The sequence below is a fragment of the Homarus americanus genome, unplaced genomic scaffold, assembly GCF_018991925.1.
Source record: "Homarus americanus isolate GMGI-L3 unplaced genomic scaffold, GMGI_Hamer_2.0 scaffold16430, whole genome shotgun sequence".
Lineage (NCBI taxonomy): Eukaryota > Metazoa > Arthropoda > Malacostraca > Decapoda > Nephropidae > Homarus > Homarus americanus.
The window spans coordinates 5,759,524-5,778,944 of NW_024729259.1; the positions used below are offsets into that span (position 1 = coordinate 5,759,524).

General features: G+C 38.0%; 2 protein-coding genes across 2 annotated transcripts; both read right to left on the minus strand.

Moving 5' to 3' along the window:
• Nucleotides 1-649: 649 nt before the first annotated feature.
• On the minus strand, nucleotides 650-10,271 carry LOC121866465 (RISC-loading complex subunit tarbp2-like; the record flags this gene model as incomplete). The annotated part of the gene is given in 7 exon segments (XM_042366171.1): nucleotides 650-768; nucleotides 3,046-3,163; nucleotides 3,936-3,999; nucleotides 4,455-4,590; nucleotides 7,047-7,203; nucleotides 7,356-7,567; nucleotides 10,204-10,271. Coding segments are annotated over 6 exon segments (642 nt in total), but the record flags the coding sequence as incomplete, so codon positions are not given.
• Nucleotides 10,272-14,817: 4,546 nt separating this feature from the next.
• Nucleotides 14,818-18,898, minus strand: LOC121866466 (RING-box protein 2-like). Its single transcript, XM_042366172.1, has 2 exons — nucleotides 18,695-18,898; nucleotides 14,818-15,107 (listed from the first exon to the last, which is right to left on the minus strand). The coding sequence occupies exons 1-2, from the start codon at nucleotides 18,858-18,860 to the stop codon at nucleotides 14,941-14,943; spliced, it is 333 nt and encodes a 110-aa protein (XP_042222106.1). The 5' UTR covers nucleotides 18,861-18,898; the 3' UTR covers nucleotides 14,818-14,940.
• Between the last annotated feature and the right edge of the window lie 523 nt (nucleotides 18,899-19,421).

A 19,421-nucleotide genomic window follows, 5' to 3' on the forward strand; every position in this document is an offset into this window, starting at 1 on the left:
TCCTGCACTGAGGCAGATAATGGGTTTGTTCCCATTACCTCCTGTTATGTCTTTCATTATTATCACTGTTACATAATTTTCACCAAAAACAGATTTAAATGTTTTTTCTTCACAATAATTTTCCATTTACAAATGTCCAATGACTTGTCCACATCCTCTTTTGTTATCTTCAAATATCTCAATCTTCTTGGATCTTAAATTTATAAAATCCTTTTGTATCAATGACATAAGCATTTCCCTTATGATTAGCATGATTACATTAGTCCCTACATGTGCCCATGAAAGACATTTTGTGAGTACCTTTCACAGCCCCCCCCCCTCCTCCACTGCCACTAGGTGATTTTGGATAATCATGAAATTTACAGCTAAAAAGAATAGTAATATTTTTAGTTGTTTACAGTACTTGGCAGGTATTAGAATCATTTGGTAATCAAACTTTTCCAAATAAAATTCATACTTGTCTACTGCATTCGAAGGGTTTTAATTTTTGAATTAATGTATGGCCAATCTTTGTAATTAGAAATTATTGAAGCCTATTTCAAGTCCAGGAACAGATGGTTATTATTAACACAAGATTCCTCCTCTTCCACAAGCTCATTACATATATTATCATGCAAGTTTAGCAAGGCAAGTCATTCAGATGTATTACCTCATCGTCGTCGTCAGCTAACATGTTAACTTGGGGTTGCTCTACGGGTTGGTCCTTCAACCGCTGTGTCATCTTGTATGCTGCCTGTCGCTTTGCAAGCTTCTTACTTTTACCTGTACCTGTTGAAACCTCCAAGAGTAGTAAATATTCATAAATGGAGAACTGATCCTGAAATTCTATTATCTAGTTAAGCCTCTAGAGGGTTTGGCCATCATGCCACATCCCCATTTGACAGCTGATGGCTCATCTTAACATCACCCATCTCTAAGAAGAGAGAGTAGAATCAAAAGTTGCCCACTGTCGGTAAGAGGTTTAGTTACAGCGGAATTAAATAGTCAGTATCTCTGATTTCAAGAGCAAAGTATCACCTTGCTTTAAGTTTCTAGCTGAGTAAATATGAACCCATGGGATGAGTGACAAAGTCTGAGCTGCCTATCTAGAGGTTCAACTAGAAATGAGGTTTTGATCCTGAAAACACATTTTATAACAAGGCTTTTATGAGGTTTTCCCAATAAACCCTTAGACCATGACAAATGGTGATAATGTGAAATCAACCACTCCCACAAGACAACCATTTCTTAAAATGAGATATCAGAGGTCATGGTTTGCTATATTTCCTTAGTGTGAAAAGTCAAGATGCTGTGTAGTTTATTCTTTTTACTCCACAGACCACACCACATTTGACAAAACAGGAAACCAGGCTCACAGCAACTACACAATAGCTTCAGCTAAACACCAAGGAAATCCCAGGGAGGCAGGTGGGATGTGGGATCACTCACTGGTTATCAAGAAATGGGATTTCAGGATCAAACCCTGAAAGAAGTACCAATCACTATATGGCAGGCAATTATCTCAAAGACTCCCCATTACCTACATAAAACTCTTATGTTGTCCCAAGCTATGGAAATGAATTCCTAATATTCAGGATGATGATATAATTAGGAAGTAGGGGCCAAACAGGATCTCCAGAAGTGGAGCCAGGGAGTAGAGTAAAACGGACCAACAGTTGATCATGACCACATCAACCATAAGACTGTGGTAACCCACACTCTCCCCCAATAACTAACTAACCAGCCAGAACTAGGTGGGTATTTAGCAAGGGTGAAAAACCATGTCTCCACCCATTTTATGCCTAAACTTTGGAGAAGAAAGCTGAATAGCACTCTGATAAAGCTTATTCATTAAGGGACGCTACATCCTACCCATCTAAAAGACAGCAACCAGTGTAGAGATACCTCAAAACTGTTTCATCTTTGAGATCACTTGAAGCAGCTGGGAAAGAGAAGGAATAGTAGATATCTGATCCAGGATATTTAAATCCAAGGAAAAACAGCTTCTTCACCATCTACATTCAGTATTATGAGGTAAACATATTTTTTCAAGGTAACTGAACAAAATAGCAAGATTGAAAACCAAAAACACATCAAATCATAAACCTTCAAGGCACCTGATGAAATTGCAAGAAATTTAACAAAACACACAGAGAGAGAGAGAGAGAGAGAGAGATCAGAATATGGTTCGGTGATGTTTATATACTGAAAGAATGTGAAGTGAAGGACTGGTAAAAGAAAAGGCAGGAAGGGGGGTGGGGGTATCCATCATGAAAGCAGCAATGTACAGTAGCTAAAAAGTATCTGTGTATACTGTGTGTGTTGTCTCTTTATACTATGTGATAGTAATCACTTGACCGTTTTTTTTATTCCTATATGTCAACCCACCCACTGAGTTGGATACTGAAAGGTTGTAGGTGAAGACACGCATACCAACCCTCCCAAGATATCACGAGTTATACGTACCCACCCTGTTAGACACTTCTTTAGCTACTGTACATAAGTGAGCAGAGTATGGCATCATTTTCTATTTGGGGAGGGGGGTGTTGTACTAATGGTTGATGCAAGCATATACACAAAGGAAGAGGGAACCACAAGGGATATGCCGTGGAAGTTCCTGGAATATATGGAGAACAGAAAATACATGTACACAAACAGTCGTGTATCAATCTCAAGACACCTAGTTATATACACTGATAATTATTCTAAAGGTGCAAATCGGTCCAAATAGCATGAGCAGCTTTATTGTCAAGCAGGGGTGAGATGAGCCATAGCAGTGGTGCAATGTTTGACTGGGTTGTATGGCTTTAGTAGTTTAACCTTATGCCTCCAAAGGAAAACATTTATCAAGGTGATAGTTATGATACAAAGGGATGTACAGTATGATCATAAGGTCATCCTCCAGCTGTCAACTCAGGGTCTGAGTGATGCCCTTAGAGGCTAGCACATTAATGAGAGCCCCAACCAAAGGTGTCAAACTATAAAAGCAACATATTATCTAATACACATAAAAACTTAAAAAAAAAAAAAAGTTTCATAAATGAATCCAAAATAAAAAATCTTTACCAATTTCTTTTGTATTGCCGATGGTGCAAGCAATGGAGAAAGTTCGCTCATGAGGGAAACCCTCCTCCGAGGTAAGATCATAAGTGGGAGGGGGCCACCGACGCGCCATGCACAGCTCCTGTAACATAACAAATTGGGATTTACAAAACTAACCAAATAGTTGTCAAAAGATGCAAGTAAATTACAATGTTACTGAAATAGAGATAATTTATAATCCTCTCCTGGTTCCTTCTAAGTGTATTATATATTATAGTGTACACTATGCAGTAAGCCCTCCATCAACGCAAATTCACTCGTACACTCAAAAATAAATGCGACAGTAATGTGTGTGTGTGTGTGTGTGTGTGTGTGTGTGTGTGTATATATATTATTTGGCCTTTTAGATTATTAAAAGATGTTTTTGCTTGGCCTATTTTTGTTATTTCTTTCAGACATCTACCTTCACAGGTAATATTACTTCACACATAAAGTACATAAAATTTTCCATTTGTTTAAGTTTCCTGTTGCCTATCCTAATTTTTTGTTTGGGAAAATAATTTTCAATTTTGAAACAACTATTACTATCATCTTTACAGCATTAACTCTTAACCCATATTCTTCACCCATTTCCCATTAATCTGTTAGCCAGTTTTTGCAACGCCTCTTCACTATCCGTGATAAGAGCAGTATCATCTGTGTAGAATATACAGTATTTGATATTACTTTACCATTAACTTTTATTCCTCCGTTGAAACTTAAAACTTTTCCCATTAAAAATTCTGAATATATCAGTACCTTACACAACCAGGTTATTACTCATTTCAACAAGGGTACAGCTCCTATTATTCTGAAGTACTGAGGGTTTTGTGTGTACAGTATACAGTATTATATAATGTGGATGTCATACACACCTGCAAGGATCCAACTGGGTTCCCTGGGATACCATCATCATATGGTGAGACAATCTGAGTGGATCTGAAATAAAGAATAATCTATTGTTATACAGCAGATGCTACACAAAACCAACGGCAAAAATATATATATTTTATTGATAACTAGATGTATATTAACTCAGTTCTTGGTATATCTCCATCTCCTGAAAATTATGCAAAATCATCTTTTTTTTTCTTCCTAAAATAAACCAACACAACCTAAAACTACATAACTCAAGAGAGTAAAAGAGCAGTACTATCTGAAAGGCCTTTACCTAATGAAATGCATTAGATAAGAGATTACCAAGATGCAAGTTTCAAGAAAAATTCTGAACACTTGTTTAGGCAAATGTATTAAAGAAAGGTCGAGACATTACCCTCACACTGTACTGTACTACACCCTTCTTTGGGTACATGGAAAGTGATGAACTAAAAGCTTGGTTTAGTAATTCCACCCTTTATCAATTAATTTATTTAACTGTTAACAAAATGACTTACAGCTCAGGTGGTGCCCCAGGCGCTCCACCAGCTGTAGGTCCACCAGCTCCAGCAGCGCCACCCTGAATAATTATGTCCAGTACTGCTTTTGCTGCAGCATGTTTAGCTTTCTTCTTACTCTGCCCTGATCCATTAGCTAGAACAAAGTACTACACCATTAGTCACATTAAAAGTTATATGAATGAATACTGTATTAAGTACTTAAGTATGCAAAAATACAGTGGGGTATGCTATAACGAACGTAATTGGTTCCAGAACCTCGTTCGTTATAGCATTCGTTCGTTATAGGATTAATCCGTTCCAGGCCCCCAAATACAACCGCTTAACACTGAAAAAATTCTGTGGAAAATGTAAAAAATACGGTACTTTATCTTACCTTAGTGTTATTCAGCATGCAGGTACCCCTAAACACTGGCACATCACTATCACTTCCACTGGGAGTCTTGGCTTTAAGGTCCTCAAACAATTGTTTAGCCTTCTCACAAATTATAGCTTCACTAATGTTACCACCTGCCATTTCTTTCTCCTTTATCCACACTAAGAGTAAATTTTCCATCTCTTCAATCACATTACACCTTGCTTTGCTAAGTCTAAAGATTCCCTTAGCCACTTGCACAGTTTTTAACTCCTCTTTATTCTTCAAAATCGTACATATAGTCGATTTAGCCATCCCATATTCATCACTAAGTTTCGCAATGCTTCTTCCATTCTCACGTTTCTTTATAATTTCTTTCTTAGTTTCAAGGGTTATTAGCTTTCTCACTCGCTTTGGACGACTCATTGTTACAATTGTATACTTGTATAACAAAATAGTTATACAAATAACGCGAATTTCCACATCAAAAGACGAAATTTCAACAATAACAGTGGTGCACTGGCTACACAATGAGACAAAGATGGCGCCTGACGCTCTTGTTGTGGGTCGCGGTACAACAATATTCATGCGCCAGGCAAAATAGTCCCGTATTCATCCGCGTTCGTTGTAGGAGTTGCGTTCGTTATAGCATTCTCAATTTTATAGGTAAAACCGTTCGTTATAGGAATATTCGTAGTAGGATCCGTTCGTTATAGCATACCCCACTGTACACATACAGTACAAGGACACCCCTATTACAATGAAACTTCATTAAACTGGGAATCTGGAAAATATATCTACATCATTATCTGACCTGTCTGTAACTGTACTTATTTACATAAAACAGAATATTAAGAAATAATCTGATTATTCACAAAATTCTTCAAATTTAATTCGATCACAGTTATACTTCAAGGCCAATTCAGGTAGTCCCCACTTCACATGAGAGAAATGTTCCTAAAGCACCTTGTCCTGTGCAAATTTGTGCTAAAAATAAAAACTGAGAGGTGCACAGTGAAAGGAAAGACAGAGACTGAAAGAACAGGAAACAGGAGCTCAGCCCAAAAACATACACTAAAAAATTCCTAAGACATTACTGTATTTTTTTCAATTCAACACTAATTCCATTACAACATTTCATATACTTTTTAATAAATTATAAATCACTCCAAGTCTGAATAACTGCTTCCTGGACTGTAGTTGTTCAGGTGACTCATATCATGAAGGAACGGCACAGTGGTGGGCCTGTGCTAGCAGACAAACTTGCCCACTCGTGCTGCCATCTATTGAGGGTGGGGGAACTATTTTCATCAGGTGACCAATTGTTCAGACTCAAGTTGAGTTACAATTTATTGAAGAGAGTTCAAAATAATGGAATTAGTGTTGAAGTGAGAATGAGTAGTGCCTTAAAATAATTTTTTAATGTACTGTACATTGTTGGGCTGTATCCCATACTACCGTTCTCACACACCTTCCTTCCAACAAGTATCTCTCACCTTTAACACGACTCTCAAAGGCTTTTTGGATCCGTATAGCATGAGATATTTTTTAGGAATGTATCTCTGGTGTCAAGTGGGGCTACCTGTTGTTTAGTGGGGTATTTTTTTTTTTTACCTCCGGACACTAACCCCCTCGTAACATTGAAGCATTCCATATTCTATGGCATATAGACACACTGTTGCTTGTAGGCTCAAACTGTTTATGAACTTACTGAATCAAATTGATTTTGCATAAATATTTTAGAAATTAAATATCTATTTATCACTCCCACCACCAGGGTTAGGTTAGGTAAATTCTTAGAATAATGGTAATCAGAAAATACAGTTTTCTGTCTTCTTCGTCTTTGTTTTGGAATACTACAGTATAACTGAAGAGAAAAAATCAAAGTGATGAATTAATGCAATCACAAATGCCTTGAGTTTGATAGTCTACCAAGTCTAATGGTAAATATGGAGGACTTCACAACCGTTTCCCCCCATCTCAGTAACAGTAAGTTCGCCTACAGCAGGAATTAAGTTAGTTTAGCTTAAGGTTAGGTTAGGTTAACTTTTAATTACACACTTTTTAACACATTTGCCATAACTACGACAGTGTCCACTATAAAACACAGTGAAATTGCAGCATTTTTAAATTCGTTTTCAATGAAAAATCAGTGGCTGTCGTCATAAACAATTACCAGTCTAATAAGTTTCTGACAGGGAGGCAAACATTTGAAGAAAAGGAGCTTATATACCTACCAGCAAACTCTCCAACCGTGACTCTGTAGACAAAAGTTGGTTCATGTACAGCACCCTCTATCTGCAGCAAGTCATATTTTGGAGAGATTCCTCGTCGCATACATAACTCCTGAAGAAGTGACACAGGCGTTTTGGATGGCAGAGCTCCAGGCATACCCTGTTAGAAGAAAATAAATTCTCCTTAACATTTTTATTTTACAAATATAAAATCCCTGCCTTTTTTTTTTTTTACTCAAAGCAAAAATAAGTTTGATTACTGTACCTTGCAAAAAATACAAATTCATACAAGTTTAACATTACAACACCTACCTCAATTGAGGCAGTTGAGTCAACATTTGGTGGTGGTTGATGATACATTTTTGCTTCTGTTTGAATAGTGTTTTATGAAGATGATGGTGGAGCTGTGCGTGGAATAATAACGATGGCGCGTGTCACCGCAGGGAGGTCCTCACAAGAGACGGGGGAACATGCCACACTTCGACACACTTCTTGGACTCTACGTAGCCCTCCAGCCCACCTAACTTTAATTAAAGAAATAGTTATTAGATTTTCTGTATTTTTCAGACACTTTGATTTACTACATACAAATATTTTACTTTTATATAAAGATTGGATTTGATGGCACACACTACTGTAACTGGCCTCTCAGTACAAAAACTGACATATCAGACATTAAGTTCAGAAAACATTCAAAACAGTTTAACAACCTTTTGAACATACTGCACTGCAACAAAAATATGCCTTTAAATTTGTAAGATCTAGCTATACCAATAAGAATAATACAGGTATCCATTAATTTGAAATTCTTCACAAAACAGCCTCCTTAACTAGGTTTAAGACATAGTTTCAAGCCATCAGCGTTGCAAATTTTTTTCCAGGGGGTGTGCAAGAATGAATGATTATGAATACAATCTTAGTGCCGCAACAGTCAAGGTCATAAGGCGCCAGATAGACTTAATGCTAAAAGGATAAACTAAAATCAAAATGAGAGAGAAGAGAAAAAAAAAGGCACAAAAGAAAACGACAAATAAATAACCCCTCCCCCCCCCTCCACACAGTTAGGGGTGCAAGAAAGCAAGACAAGACCTGACATATTAGTTTACATGTATTCTGTAATTACTGATGACTCACCCGCCAGCAATTTTTCATAAAAAAACTATCATAAAAAATGACGCAATTTCACCGATTTATAGTGGACACTGTCGTAGTTTGTGCAAATGTGGTAAAAATGGTTATTTATAATTTTAACCTAACCTCAGTTGACAAGAAAAACAAGCGGCAGAAGCGATGTTAGAAGACTTCACCAACCCAACCAAAGAAACCAACTAAACCTTACCTAACTTCCTAGCCGTGGTGCTCCAGCCCCCGCACCCCTTAGCATATTAAACAGAAAGAACTTACTATGATATGGTGTATTTTTACATTTTTTTTTTTACGTGAGAGCAGCCACCCGGACCCATGCAGCTCATAAAGTACACTGAGCATAAGCCTCGATTGGAGCGGTGCAGGGGAGTGTTTTTAAATACACTACGTCAATATGATTGGATGTTTACATCCGGGGATGAGACGTCATCACCGTATTACCGCCGAAGACAAAGTAGTGCACACCTAGGCGCCTAATTATCTACCAAACGAAGAATTTGCACAAGAAATGATTATCACATCGAAACTCACTTATGAAAACATAGTAAGAAAAAATAAATTAATAAAATTAACACATTTACCACAACTACAACAGTGTCCACTATAAAACAGTGAAATTGCACCGTTTTTAAATTAATTTTCTATGAAAAATGAACGGCTGTACAGGTATAGTCATAAATAATTACCTAAAACAAGTAAAAACTGGTTATTTTTAGAATCATTTTCAATGAAAAACAGCTGATGGTCCAATCCGAAAAATTACCTAATTTTATTACTATCATTCAAAGAACACGTGGAAAAAAATTAACAATATCAAACCACTCCTCTTGGTATTAGCCCTTTGAGCCAGTATTACCAAATATACCGTAAACAGCAGCATAACACATTATTTATCTTGTCTTCCTTTACAAAATAGAAGATCACTTCAGTAATTAAGGTAAGGTTACGCATGTTAGCTTAGTTCAATTTACGAGCTATAAATTATGTAATGTACCAATACCTGGTAATTTAGGAAGTTCCCAGACTTGTCAACTGTTAATAATGGTGCCCATATATTGTTCATTCAATACAAAGTCACCTACTTTTTTTTTTTACACAAATTCATAGTACAGCTACTCTCAGTATGACCCCAAATATAAAATAATAACACAAGTACAAGGAAAAAAATCAACATACCTCCTACTGAAAACCTGTGCATTAAAATTTCAGATTACAGCACCAAAGAATCTGATAAAAAAGTGTTGTGTTACCTAAACTAACCCCATGTAATACTGCATAAGAAAATTACCATAGAAAAAATGGTTCTATCGATTGGGTGTACTGTAGTGAATTTCCGAAATTCTGTAGTTGATATTTACTGCAATATTACCACCTGGGCTTGGTCTGCCTTGCATTGTTTGTCTCGTTTTCTTACAAATGATATATACTGTACATGGTCTGTATGAACCTTATAAACTTAAATCTTAGCTAACTTGTCAATAAATGGCTCTTAACACTGACAAGGTGATCGATCTGACAATCATTTTGTAACTTAAAATTTTTAAGGGTCTTTCCACTTTGCAATATTATAAATCTCTCTCTTAACACATAATCCCTAATATTATAATTATGATTTTGGACAGCAATATGTGAGATGTAAGTCAACAATAATAATGAACTGTCATCTATAATATCATACCCTCAATTGTTCAACCTCACCCATGTGGCAGTAACATTGGATATTCTGCCTGGCTTCCTGTGCTAGTAATATCCATACTTAGCCTAACATGTGAGGGTGTATAAAATTAAGGCCGGCCGGCATGTGAGGGCGCCCAGCTGATGTCTGCCCCACGCATACATGCATCTTGCCAGCCATTGATCCACACCACGCAACCTAACCCTCACTATTCACCTCGTTAACGAGTTATGAAGATAATTTCTCCTAATTTTTCATTTCTGGTGGATAGTGGGGATATTCATACTTAAATACATAGCGTTTGTAATTCAAGGATTAGGTTCATATACATTAAATTACCTCCTAAATGAGCGGCCTTGTGAAGTTCGCTCCCTTCGCTTGTGTGCTCCTGCCTCAGTGCGCAGGCGCAGAGTGCACACCTACGGCGCCACAGTTGAACATTTTTCATCCCCACCAATTAGGTTTATGGTGCAGTAGTTAAGTCATTTATTACAGCTTCCGATGCTTACAGCTTGCTTCAACTAACAAAAATGAGGACCTGATTTAACTTATTACTAGCTGAAATACTAACGGTAAATCTACGGATTATATACTGTACACGCAAGGAGTATTCCTAAGTTTAATTATCTTTTCTACCACTTATCAGCTTACTAGCCGTTACGCGGTCTGTCCTGGGCATGTTACGACCTTCATTTTCTAGTGTAATTGACTATATTCAGATATTGACAACAATATTGACTGCTTGGGCGGTTGGTCACGTCTCTATTAAATACTATTAGCAAGTACTGGGCATGTACAGGCTACAGAATTTATCTATATCTGCGTCAGTGTTGGTCAAGTCACAATATTCTACTTTTACTTACTTTTTACTTTTATCCTCTTCACCACTGATCGCCTCGTTAGCCGCTTGGGCGATCGGTCACTTCTCTGTTACGTACTGTTGGCAAGAACTGGCTCCTGAATGTATCTTAACCTGCTTCAGTGCTGGTCAAGTCTGGTCTTGAAACAGCTCACACTCGGTGCCGTCACAACTCTCAGGCAGGTTGTTCCAAGAGTTCACAACTCTCATTCCGAAAAAGTTTGCCCTCTCAGTTTTCTGGACTTGCAGCTCAACCTCTTGTGGGGCGAGCGTCCGTCAGCTTCAGGTAAGGACGCTAGACTGTCCTTACCATATTACCATACTTATAACAATTACATTATTCTCTGATGTTCACAGACCAAAAAGGTGACTTCAGTTTTGAACTATGATCTCGTAAGTTCACGAGAAACAATAGACTGACTACAGCTGGTGATTGGGTACTCAAAACATATCGTCTTAACCCTATGTACTCTAAACATAAAGATATATGATGCTTTCAACTTATACTCAATACTTCTTGAATGCTTTATCTCGCTGTAGGTATATCTGACTTATGGCTACTCATACAGGTTATCTCTTAAATTCAAATTTACTTTGTAGAGAGGTTTCGGGGGGTTATAGAAAATGGACAGCACCTAATGCTAGAGAAAACACGTCTCTCTCTAGGGGTAACTCATTAGTTTTACACATGTTAGTGGACGGTGGAGCATAATATGAATTATTAAGTGATAAACAGACTAGCCATGCTATTGTGACTATGACACGATACTCCTACTTGCGTTTTTAATTTCAACTTTGCATAGCGGTAAAATGCCTTTGGGTTTGACTTGACCCCACTTGCAATCAGCCTCTGGAACTCCTTTTCAGCCCTTCTACACTCTGCCTTTGCTTGGTTTCTGGATCTGGCATACATCCTCCTATCCTGCTCATCGTTTGTCCTAACCCACGTCTTAAATTTCTGGGTTTTCTTCTTAACTTTGTCACAGCTCAAGTTTGAAGAAGCCGCAAGTCCAGAAAACTGTGAGGGCAAACTTTTTCGGAATGAGGGTTGTAAACTCTTGGAACAATCTACCAAAAAGTGTTGTGACGGCACCGAGTGTGAGCTCTTTCAAGACAAGACTTGACCAACACTGGAGAGGGTTCAGGTACACTCACAACAAAAAGTATCGGTGCATACTGTAGTGTGAACAATTTGAGACCAGTGACGATAGGTATTGGAAAAGGCGAGTTGTTCCAGCCGTATGTTGGCAGCCCTGTAATCCTGCTGAGCAGCTACTATGGCCTGGTCAAGTGAAACAAACCGTTATAAATAAGGTCGGGAAGTGATAAATAGACAGCATGAAATATGAGGAGCTCCCTGTTAACAAAATTATTTGTGATACTTGTGAATATTGCCACATTAATTTATGCTACCAAATAAACCACTCAACCTGGTCGTCCTGAGGGGTGGTGCAGCGTGGACGGCCGCTCCGAGACCTGTCGTCTGTAGCACCAGTTTCGAGGTATTGCGGAATCCATCGTGCAGCGGTGTTCCTGTGGACACCAATCCGCCGGCTAATATCTGTGGCGCCGAACCTTTCGTTATGAAGGGCAATAATAGCTCCTCGTGTTCCCTCTGAGGTTTCCATGTCGTCTGGCATGTGTAGTTCATATTGCCTCTGTTTTATACCCACGTTCACCGAGACCGAACCCTCACTCATCATTCAGTCGACACAAAGCAACAATCCGAAAAGAGGAAACAAACACACTGATTATCAGCCATATGGCAACACCTAGTGGAGGTGGGGGGTTATGAGGATACACTTACCAACCTTCCCGACATATCACAGTGTATACGTATCGTTTCGGAAGTCGTCGATCTCACCCTGCACCGATACTTTTTGGTGCGAGTGTACATTCAGGAGCCGGTGCATGTCCAGTACTTGCCAACAGTGCGTGACAGAGACGTGACCGATCGCCCGGGCGGCTAGCAAGCCAATCTTTTGGTGAAGAGGATAAATGAAAAGGAAAAGGAGGAAATCAGGGACTGGGACTCTTGTGATGATTTGTACGTGTGTCCAGGCCGAGGATCGAACCCTTGTCACATTGGTTACCGCTGTCCTACCAACCCATGCAATTATCAAAATATTATACAGTATAGGAGAGCAATGCAAGGGTTGTGTCAGATGTGATTGCCGTGCAAAGTCAAAATTAAAAAAGCGAAAAGGTGTAGTGGAACCGAGGCTTGAAGATGGTAGTTACTCAGATTCTGACCAAGACAAGATGGAGGCGTTGAACAAATTCTTTTCCTCAGTGTTCACAAACTTCCTGCATTTGAGGAGAGATGGTTTGAGACAGCGCTGATCTGCATTGTTTTCTCAGAAGAGGGTATAAGAAATAAATTGTCAAAGCTAAAGGTTCATAAGATCCCGGCCCTGATATGGTGTTTCCCACAGCGTTAAGATAGTAGTGTAATGAGCTTGCTGAGCTCCTTAAGCTCCTGTTCTGTAAATGTCTGGATGAGAGCAAAAAGGCCCCAGTGACTGGAAAATATATTATGTGGGTCCTATATTAAAAAAGAGCGATTGTCACTCCACAAATACTTATAGACCAGTAAGCCTGACAGCATAGTGTGTAATGTACTTGAGAGCATCATAAGGGATGACATGATAGAGCATCTACTGTAAGAGTAAAAAGTATGCACGTGGCCATGGTTGCTGACTGCAGGCAGCACTGCTTGATGTGGTGGAGTCTTCAGGAACTATAGTGGAACTCTGGAGTAATGGACTATTTTTTGTGTAATAAATTTTGTTTAATTTTTTGGATTTTCAGATAAACGATCTTCTGTTGTACTGATTTATTGGTTTTATTACCATAACTTTCAGACATGTATACAGAGCAATCTTCTTCTCCAAGCTCTCCTTTAAAGAGATCTAAAACATTGAAGCAACTGGATATAAATGTATCATTGGGTATTCAGACACAACTCAAAGTTTATCCTGCCATTAGTAATAACACCTTAGTCGTACAGCATACTTAAAAAAGCTACACCGGCTTTTTTAACCTTGGGCAACAAAAATTGAGTAACTTGTTCTATGAAAGTAATGTGGATGTCATGATGAGCAAGTCATGTTATATGAAGAAAGCATCACATTCAATCTGACATTTATGATACAGTGAACCATCCAAAATCAAATCAACTCTGATTTAAGAAGATTGTATTGCAGTGGTAAAAAATTATGCAAGACTACGCTGAATACTGAATCAGTGGGAATGATTACATCTTTATGAACAAATTCTTCCTTATTGTTTATTAAACATTTCCCATCATAGTCTGTCAACACCATATGCTCTCCATGACTTCATAGTTTATACACATACAGGGGGCCCCCCAAATTCGCGGATTTTTATTTCACGGTCCTTTATTATTCGCGGATCACACCCTGTATGTACTCAAAAATGTCTGTGGGTAGTCTTAAAGTTGCCAGCATTTTTGTGCCTGGGACAGGAGCCATTCGTTCTAGAGACAGTAATTTCCTTTACCTGTATTGTAAATGTGTGTGTGTGTGTGTCTACACACACAAACGTACCCTGTATATACAATATAGGTAAAAGAAATAATTGTCCTAAGGGCAAACACAAAAAGGGAATACCGGTATACATTTCTTTGTACACAAGTAAAATGTGACCCCCCCTCCTGTCCGCAAATGTTATTCGTGGCCATTTTAAGAACCTAACCCCCACAAATTTGGGGGGCCCCCTGTACTCATATTTACTTATTAGGATCAAAAGGTACGAGTTAATTTGGCTGCAGCTATTCAAAAGCATATGATTTACAGTACAGTATCAGATCTAATAATATTTGTGATATATCCATAGCGGAAAACTTCATCTTTTGTTTCATGAAATAATGTTTATTACATCGTCAAATTCTTTTAAGTGACAATATAAAATCTTTGTACAGTACCAGTATATAAAAGAAATGCTTTAATGAGGGTGAAAATATCTCTTAAATACGAGAACAAAATGAGGACAGTATTATACATTTTTATATTTTCAAAATGGTACTTTTTCTTGTCACAACAGAGGTAATATGTTATAAAATTTGTCTATTCAACGGTAATATTGTTAAATGAACACACATTTTCACAATCAATATTGTACTGTAGTACGTACACTGAATGTCACTATTACAATTAAGATAAAAACACTTGGGTATCCTTCCTGTTTTAGAAGGACTATTTACCAACTCGCTGTACAGACCATTCTTGTTGACAGAGTGGACAGCGGTTGTTCTGTTTAACCCACAGACTCATACAACAATTGTGGAAAGAGTGGTTGCACTCGCCCCAGATCACTACACAGTCATCCTGCTTATTTTCTCCCTGGCATCGAAGGCACGCATCTGAGATAACAAAGAGTATTTAGTAAAGGTAACATCAGAGAATTATTTCCTCCAATTTATGACTAAATATGCTTACCACAATATTTATAATCTTACAGGGAAATACAACACAACACCCAGAAAATCTAAAATGTTAAGAGCAGTCACATACCAAGGATGCATTCCATTAAAAAAAAAAAATAAACAAAGATATCCAATTTCACATTCATGTCAATACAGTAATGGACAGACCCTGAACCCCCCCCCCCTTCATTTAGAGGGCCCTTCTGTTTACATAAGAAAAACTGGTAAAAATCAGTATCTGGCACCTTTCTCAGTAAGCTAACCACAGGAGACCATCGTCACGAGAGTTAGTGACCCATCAAACATGCGAGAGTGAGGTATGATCGGGAGTTGCTCTCACACCACCTTTATCGGCCCGTATCTCAGAACGAGTTTTTCTAAACTTCAAATCCCTAAGGCTTGGCCATTTATGAGCCGATTCAAATAAAACAAAAACCAAGTACAGTACAGGGTAGTAGGATAACATACTGTGCATGGTGTAACATATAGGTTTTCTTTATATTAGGCTTGGTTTATTATTTGTTGATTTATCTTTATAAATATTTAGAGAAAAAATGTTAAGTTAGGAAAAAAACTGATGCACCCAAAACAAGCGATAATCAGAGTAAATTCAAGAAGAGTAAATTACCTATATTCCATATGAATTTCAATGTAATTTAGCAAGAAGTTATGGAGAAGTAGGATTTTTAAAATTGATAAGAATAAAGGGAAAACCAGATATCAGGGATTAGGCAGAACTGATTCAGGGGTATAGTAACAATGTATCTGGTGTCCTTAATTGCTAACAGGAAATTTATATCGATTGATCAATTATTAACAAATTTCGTGCTTCAGCACTAAAAATTTTAAGTACTTTTTAAAAAGTAAATACTGTACCCAAAGATGTTACTTGAGTACAGTACTCAAGATAATTTATTTAGTTACTTTACAACTCTGCTGTGCCATGGGCTATAGACTACTACAGGCAGTCCCTGATTGATGAAGTTTCAGCTCATAAAAATCCAAATTATGAAGAAAAAAAAAATCCCATGATTTTACTTACCAATAAAGAATCAATTTATTGTTATTTTTTTGCCATTTTCAAATCTTACCCCCAAGTTATAGTCAAAATATGCTAAAATAATGCTGTTATTTTACAACCATTATGCTCTTTTATCCTCTAACACTCACATTGTTATTAAGTCTACAAATAAGCTTTCAATGAGTCTTCTCTTTATGATGTCATCTGGCTCAAAATATCTCTACCAATTTTGACTATTTTTCTTTATTTCCTATACTGTTCTCCCAACTCTACCAACTATTTGGAACTCTTTGACTATCTTACTTCTTGCCATGAGTCGTTTCTATCCACACACCCCAAAACCGATACCTCAGGGATTTCAATGTACATCACAGAGAGTGGCTTGGCTCTGCAAGGGATGACCCAGATGGGGCTGAGTCACTATTTTTTTTCCTTACTTAATGATCTGGAACAAATAATTAAACACCTTACACGTGTTCCAGATCGACACGATTCTTGATCTCTGTTTTACCTCTAACCCCTCACATTATTCATACTCAATTTCTGCCCCCGTAGGGTCTTCTGATCATAATCTTATATCTATTAAATCAAACTGGGCACGACCACCTCCCCCACCCCCTTCTAAATGCTAACTATGGCACTATCAGAGGGCAAAATGGCAATACTTGCGAGAATTATTCTCAAACTTTCCTTGGGATGAATGTTGCTTTTCCACTCCAGATGCCTCGGTGGGGTTATACAGGGTGGTATGAGTGCATGTATCCCATCTTCTACCAAAACTTTCACTTTATAATCATGGTTTGATTGCTCTTGTTCGCTTGCATGTAGGGAGAGAGATAGGGCGTATCAAGTTATGAAACTATCTCCTCCTATTACCCACTCCTCTTTCATTACTTCTAGGAATCGTTGTAAGGTTATTGTTCGTAGGGCCAAGCGGAATTTTATAAAATAAAAGATTGCTGACCTGACTAACTCTTCTTCTAGAAAATCCTTCTGGTCCTGAACCAAAAACATCTGCACTCCCTCTTTTCCTCTGATCTGATAATTCTATAGCCAACTCTCCCCCTGAAAAAGCCAATCTCCTTGGCACCTTATTCTCCTCTAACTCCACCTTAGACGATACTAACTACAGTATATCACTCCTACTCCTGCTCCTCCTACTGAACCTACGCACTTTCCTATAATCTCCACTCGTAGGGTTGCCGGTGTGTTATCCAGGTTGGATATGAGTAAGGTGCATGAACCAGACGGAATACTCCCTCAGAACACGAGTGTTCATCTAAACATTATTATATGATTTCCACATAATCTTCCTCCCCAACATTCAAAGATCACATGTAACTGCTGGTTTGCTGTGATCCAACTAAAATATTCGGTCATCCTGAAGCATATGGCTAACACCAAAAAAAGTTGTTCGATTTCGTTTATTTTTCCACATGTTCTTTGGATGATAGTAAGTAATAAAAATGAAATAACAATGCACAGAACCTAATAGAACCTGACCTAACCAACCAAAGAATCCTACCTAACCTTACCTAACTTCCTAGCTGGGGGTACCAATGAAAGCAACTTTGCTGAAGCATCTTGGTGTAATTTTAAATTTTTGTAAACATGAGATTACGTTCAGTCCGAGTGGGTCGGTTGCAAACAAACAGACAAGATGTGGTGACTCAGCAGATTTTTTGCCAGAGTATTTACAGTGAAGCTCATAGACATCACTTTAGTGTCATATGATCAGTTTTCACCTTGTTTTACCAAGCAATTTCCCTCATCCTTCATGCCCAGTCAACTACAGGTGATTTTTGACTGTAGAGAAAAAAAAAAAAAAAATATTTACAATTCAAATGAAACTTTGTCATCTCTTTAATAATACTTACATTAATGATAAGAACATATGTGGAAAAAAATGAACGAAATCAAACATATTCTTCTAGTGGTAGTGCTGTTTTCAGAAATTACCATTTCCAGTTTCAACAATTTGCATTTTTAATTTGCAGTAATAGTAGACCTTTTAAAATTATGTAGTGGTTGGTGGGCCCCCTTGAACCTGTGAGGCTTTGTGCATTGCACGCTTTATATGGCAGCCACCAGCAACAACAATTTGTTGTTGGTGTTAAAAGGGTTCATATCTCCAGAAATAAGCATCAGAGGCAAACATGGTCATATCCTTTCAAATCATCGTGAAAAACATAAGAAACCCCATTTTCGTTAAAAAATTCCCATTATGGCATTAAATGAAGGTAAAATAATCGTTTCGGACATCCACCTATTTGAAAGTAAGTCAGAATCGTTCAAAACACACCAAAAACCACCGGAAAAACACAATTTCAATCTAACCCATCCTAAACTTAAAATCATAAAATTCGCTGGTTAACCGAAAAGATAATACCAAAAAGAATCTTTACTGAAAATTTCTAGAAAAAAAAATTCCTGTTCTTAGGCGGCATCATCCTAGAATATTTTCTTTATATCCATTATTAACCTCTCATTAGCAGTAACCTACCCATAACTTGCACCCTGCAGATGGCACAAGTGTCACATTCAACATCCCAGCTCCACATGGCCACGGCGTTCCATTTCTTGAGAGTAAACATTTTATCTGGCTTCTGTGCGTCACTCGTCATATTCTCTGGGTCTCCGTCGTTGATTTCTAGGTCGTTGTTGTTCATGGTGCTGCGTCACGTCACCTGCTGCTGTGTTTTGTTTATAAACGGCGGCGGTTAAAACACAAGCTCTCCACAAAGTTTTCTACCACAAAACTGACAGGAGTAACTTAAATAAAATTTATAAACATGATATTTGTAATTATAAATATAAAGCGTTTATTAATGTAAATCTGAATATTTTGTAGTGGAAATTTATTGGCAATTTATAGATTACAGGGATTTAATAAATAAATGTATAATTCTATAAGAAATAAAGTAAAGGAGGTATACTATGATTTCAGCCACGGTGACTTATTGTCTGGTGTATCTACATATCCCCAGTCTGTAGCTTACTAAATTAAAAGAACTTAAGAGCTCAACCCTATCCACCTCTTTGTCATTGTCATGGGGGACTTTAACTACGGCGGCATCGACTGGAGAAATGAAATCATACCAAATGACCTTAATAAACCTGCCTGGCACCACTGCTGGCGTCCACACCGAGCCTGCCCTTTGCCCGGCTGCCCCTGTCCACCCACCGCGCACTCATGGACCCGAGGACACTACCCCCGGCTCCCCATCCCC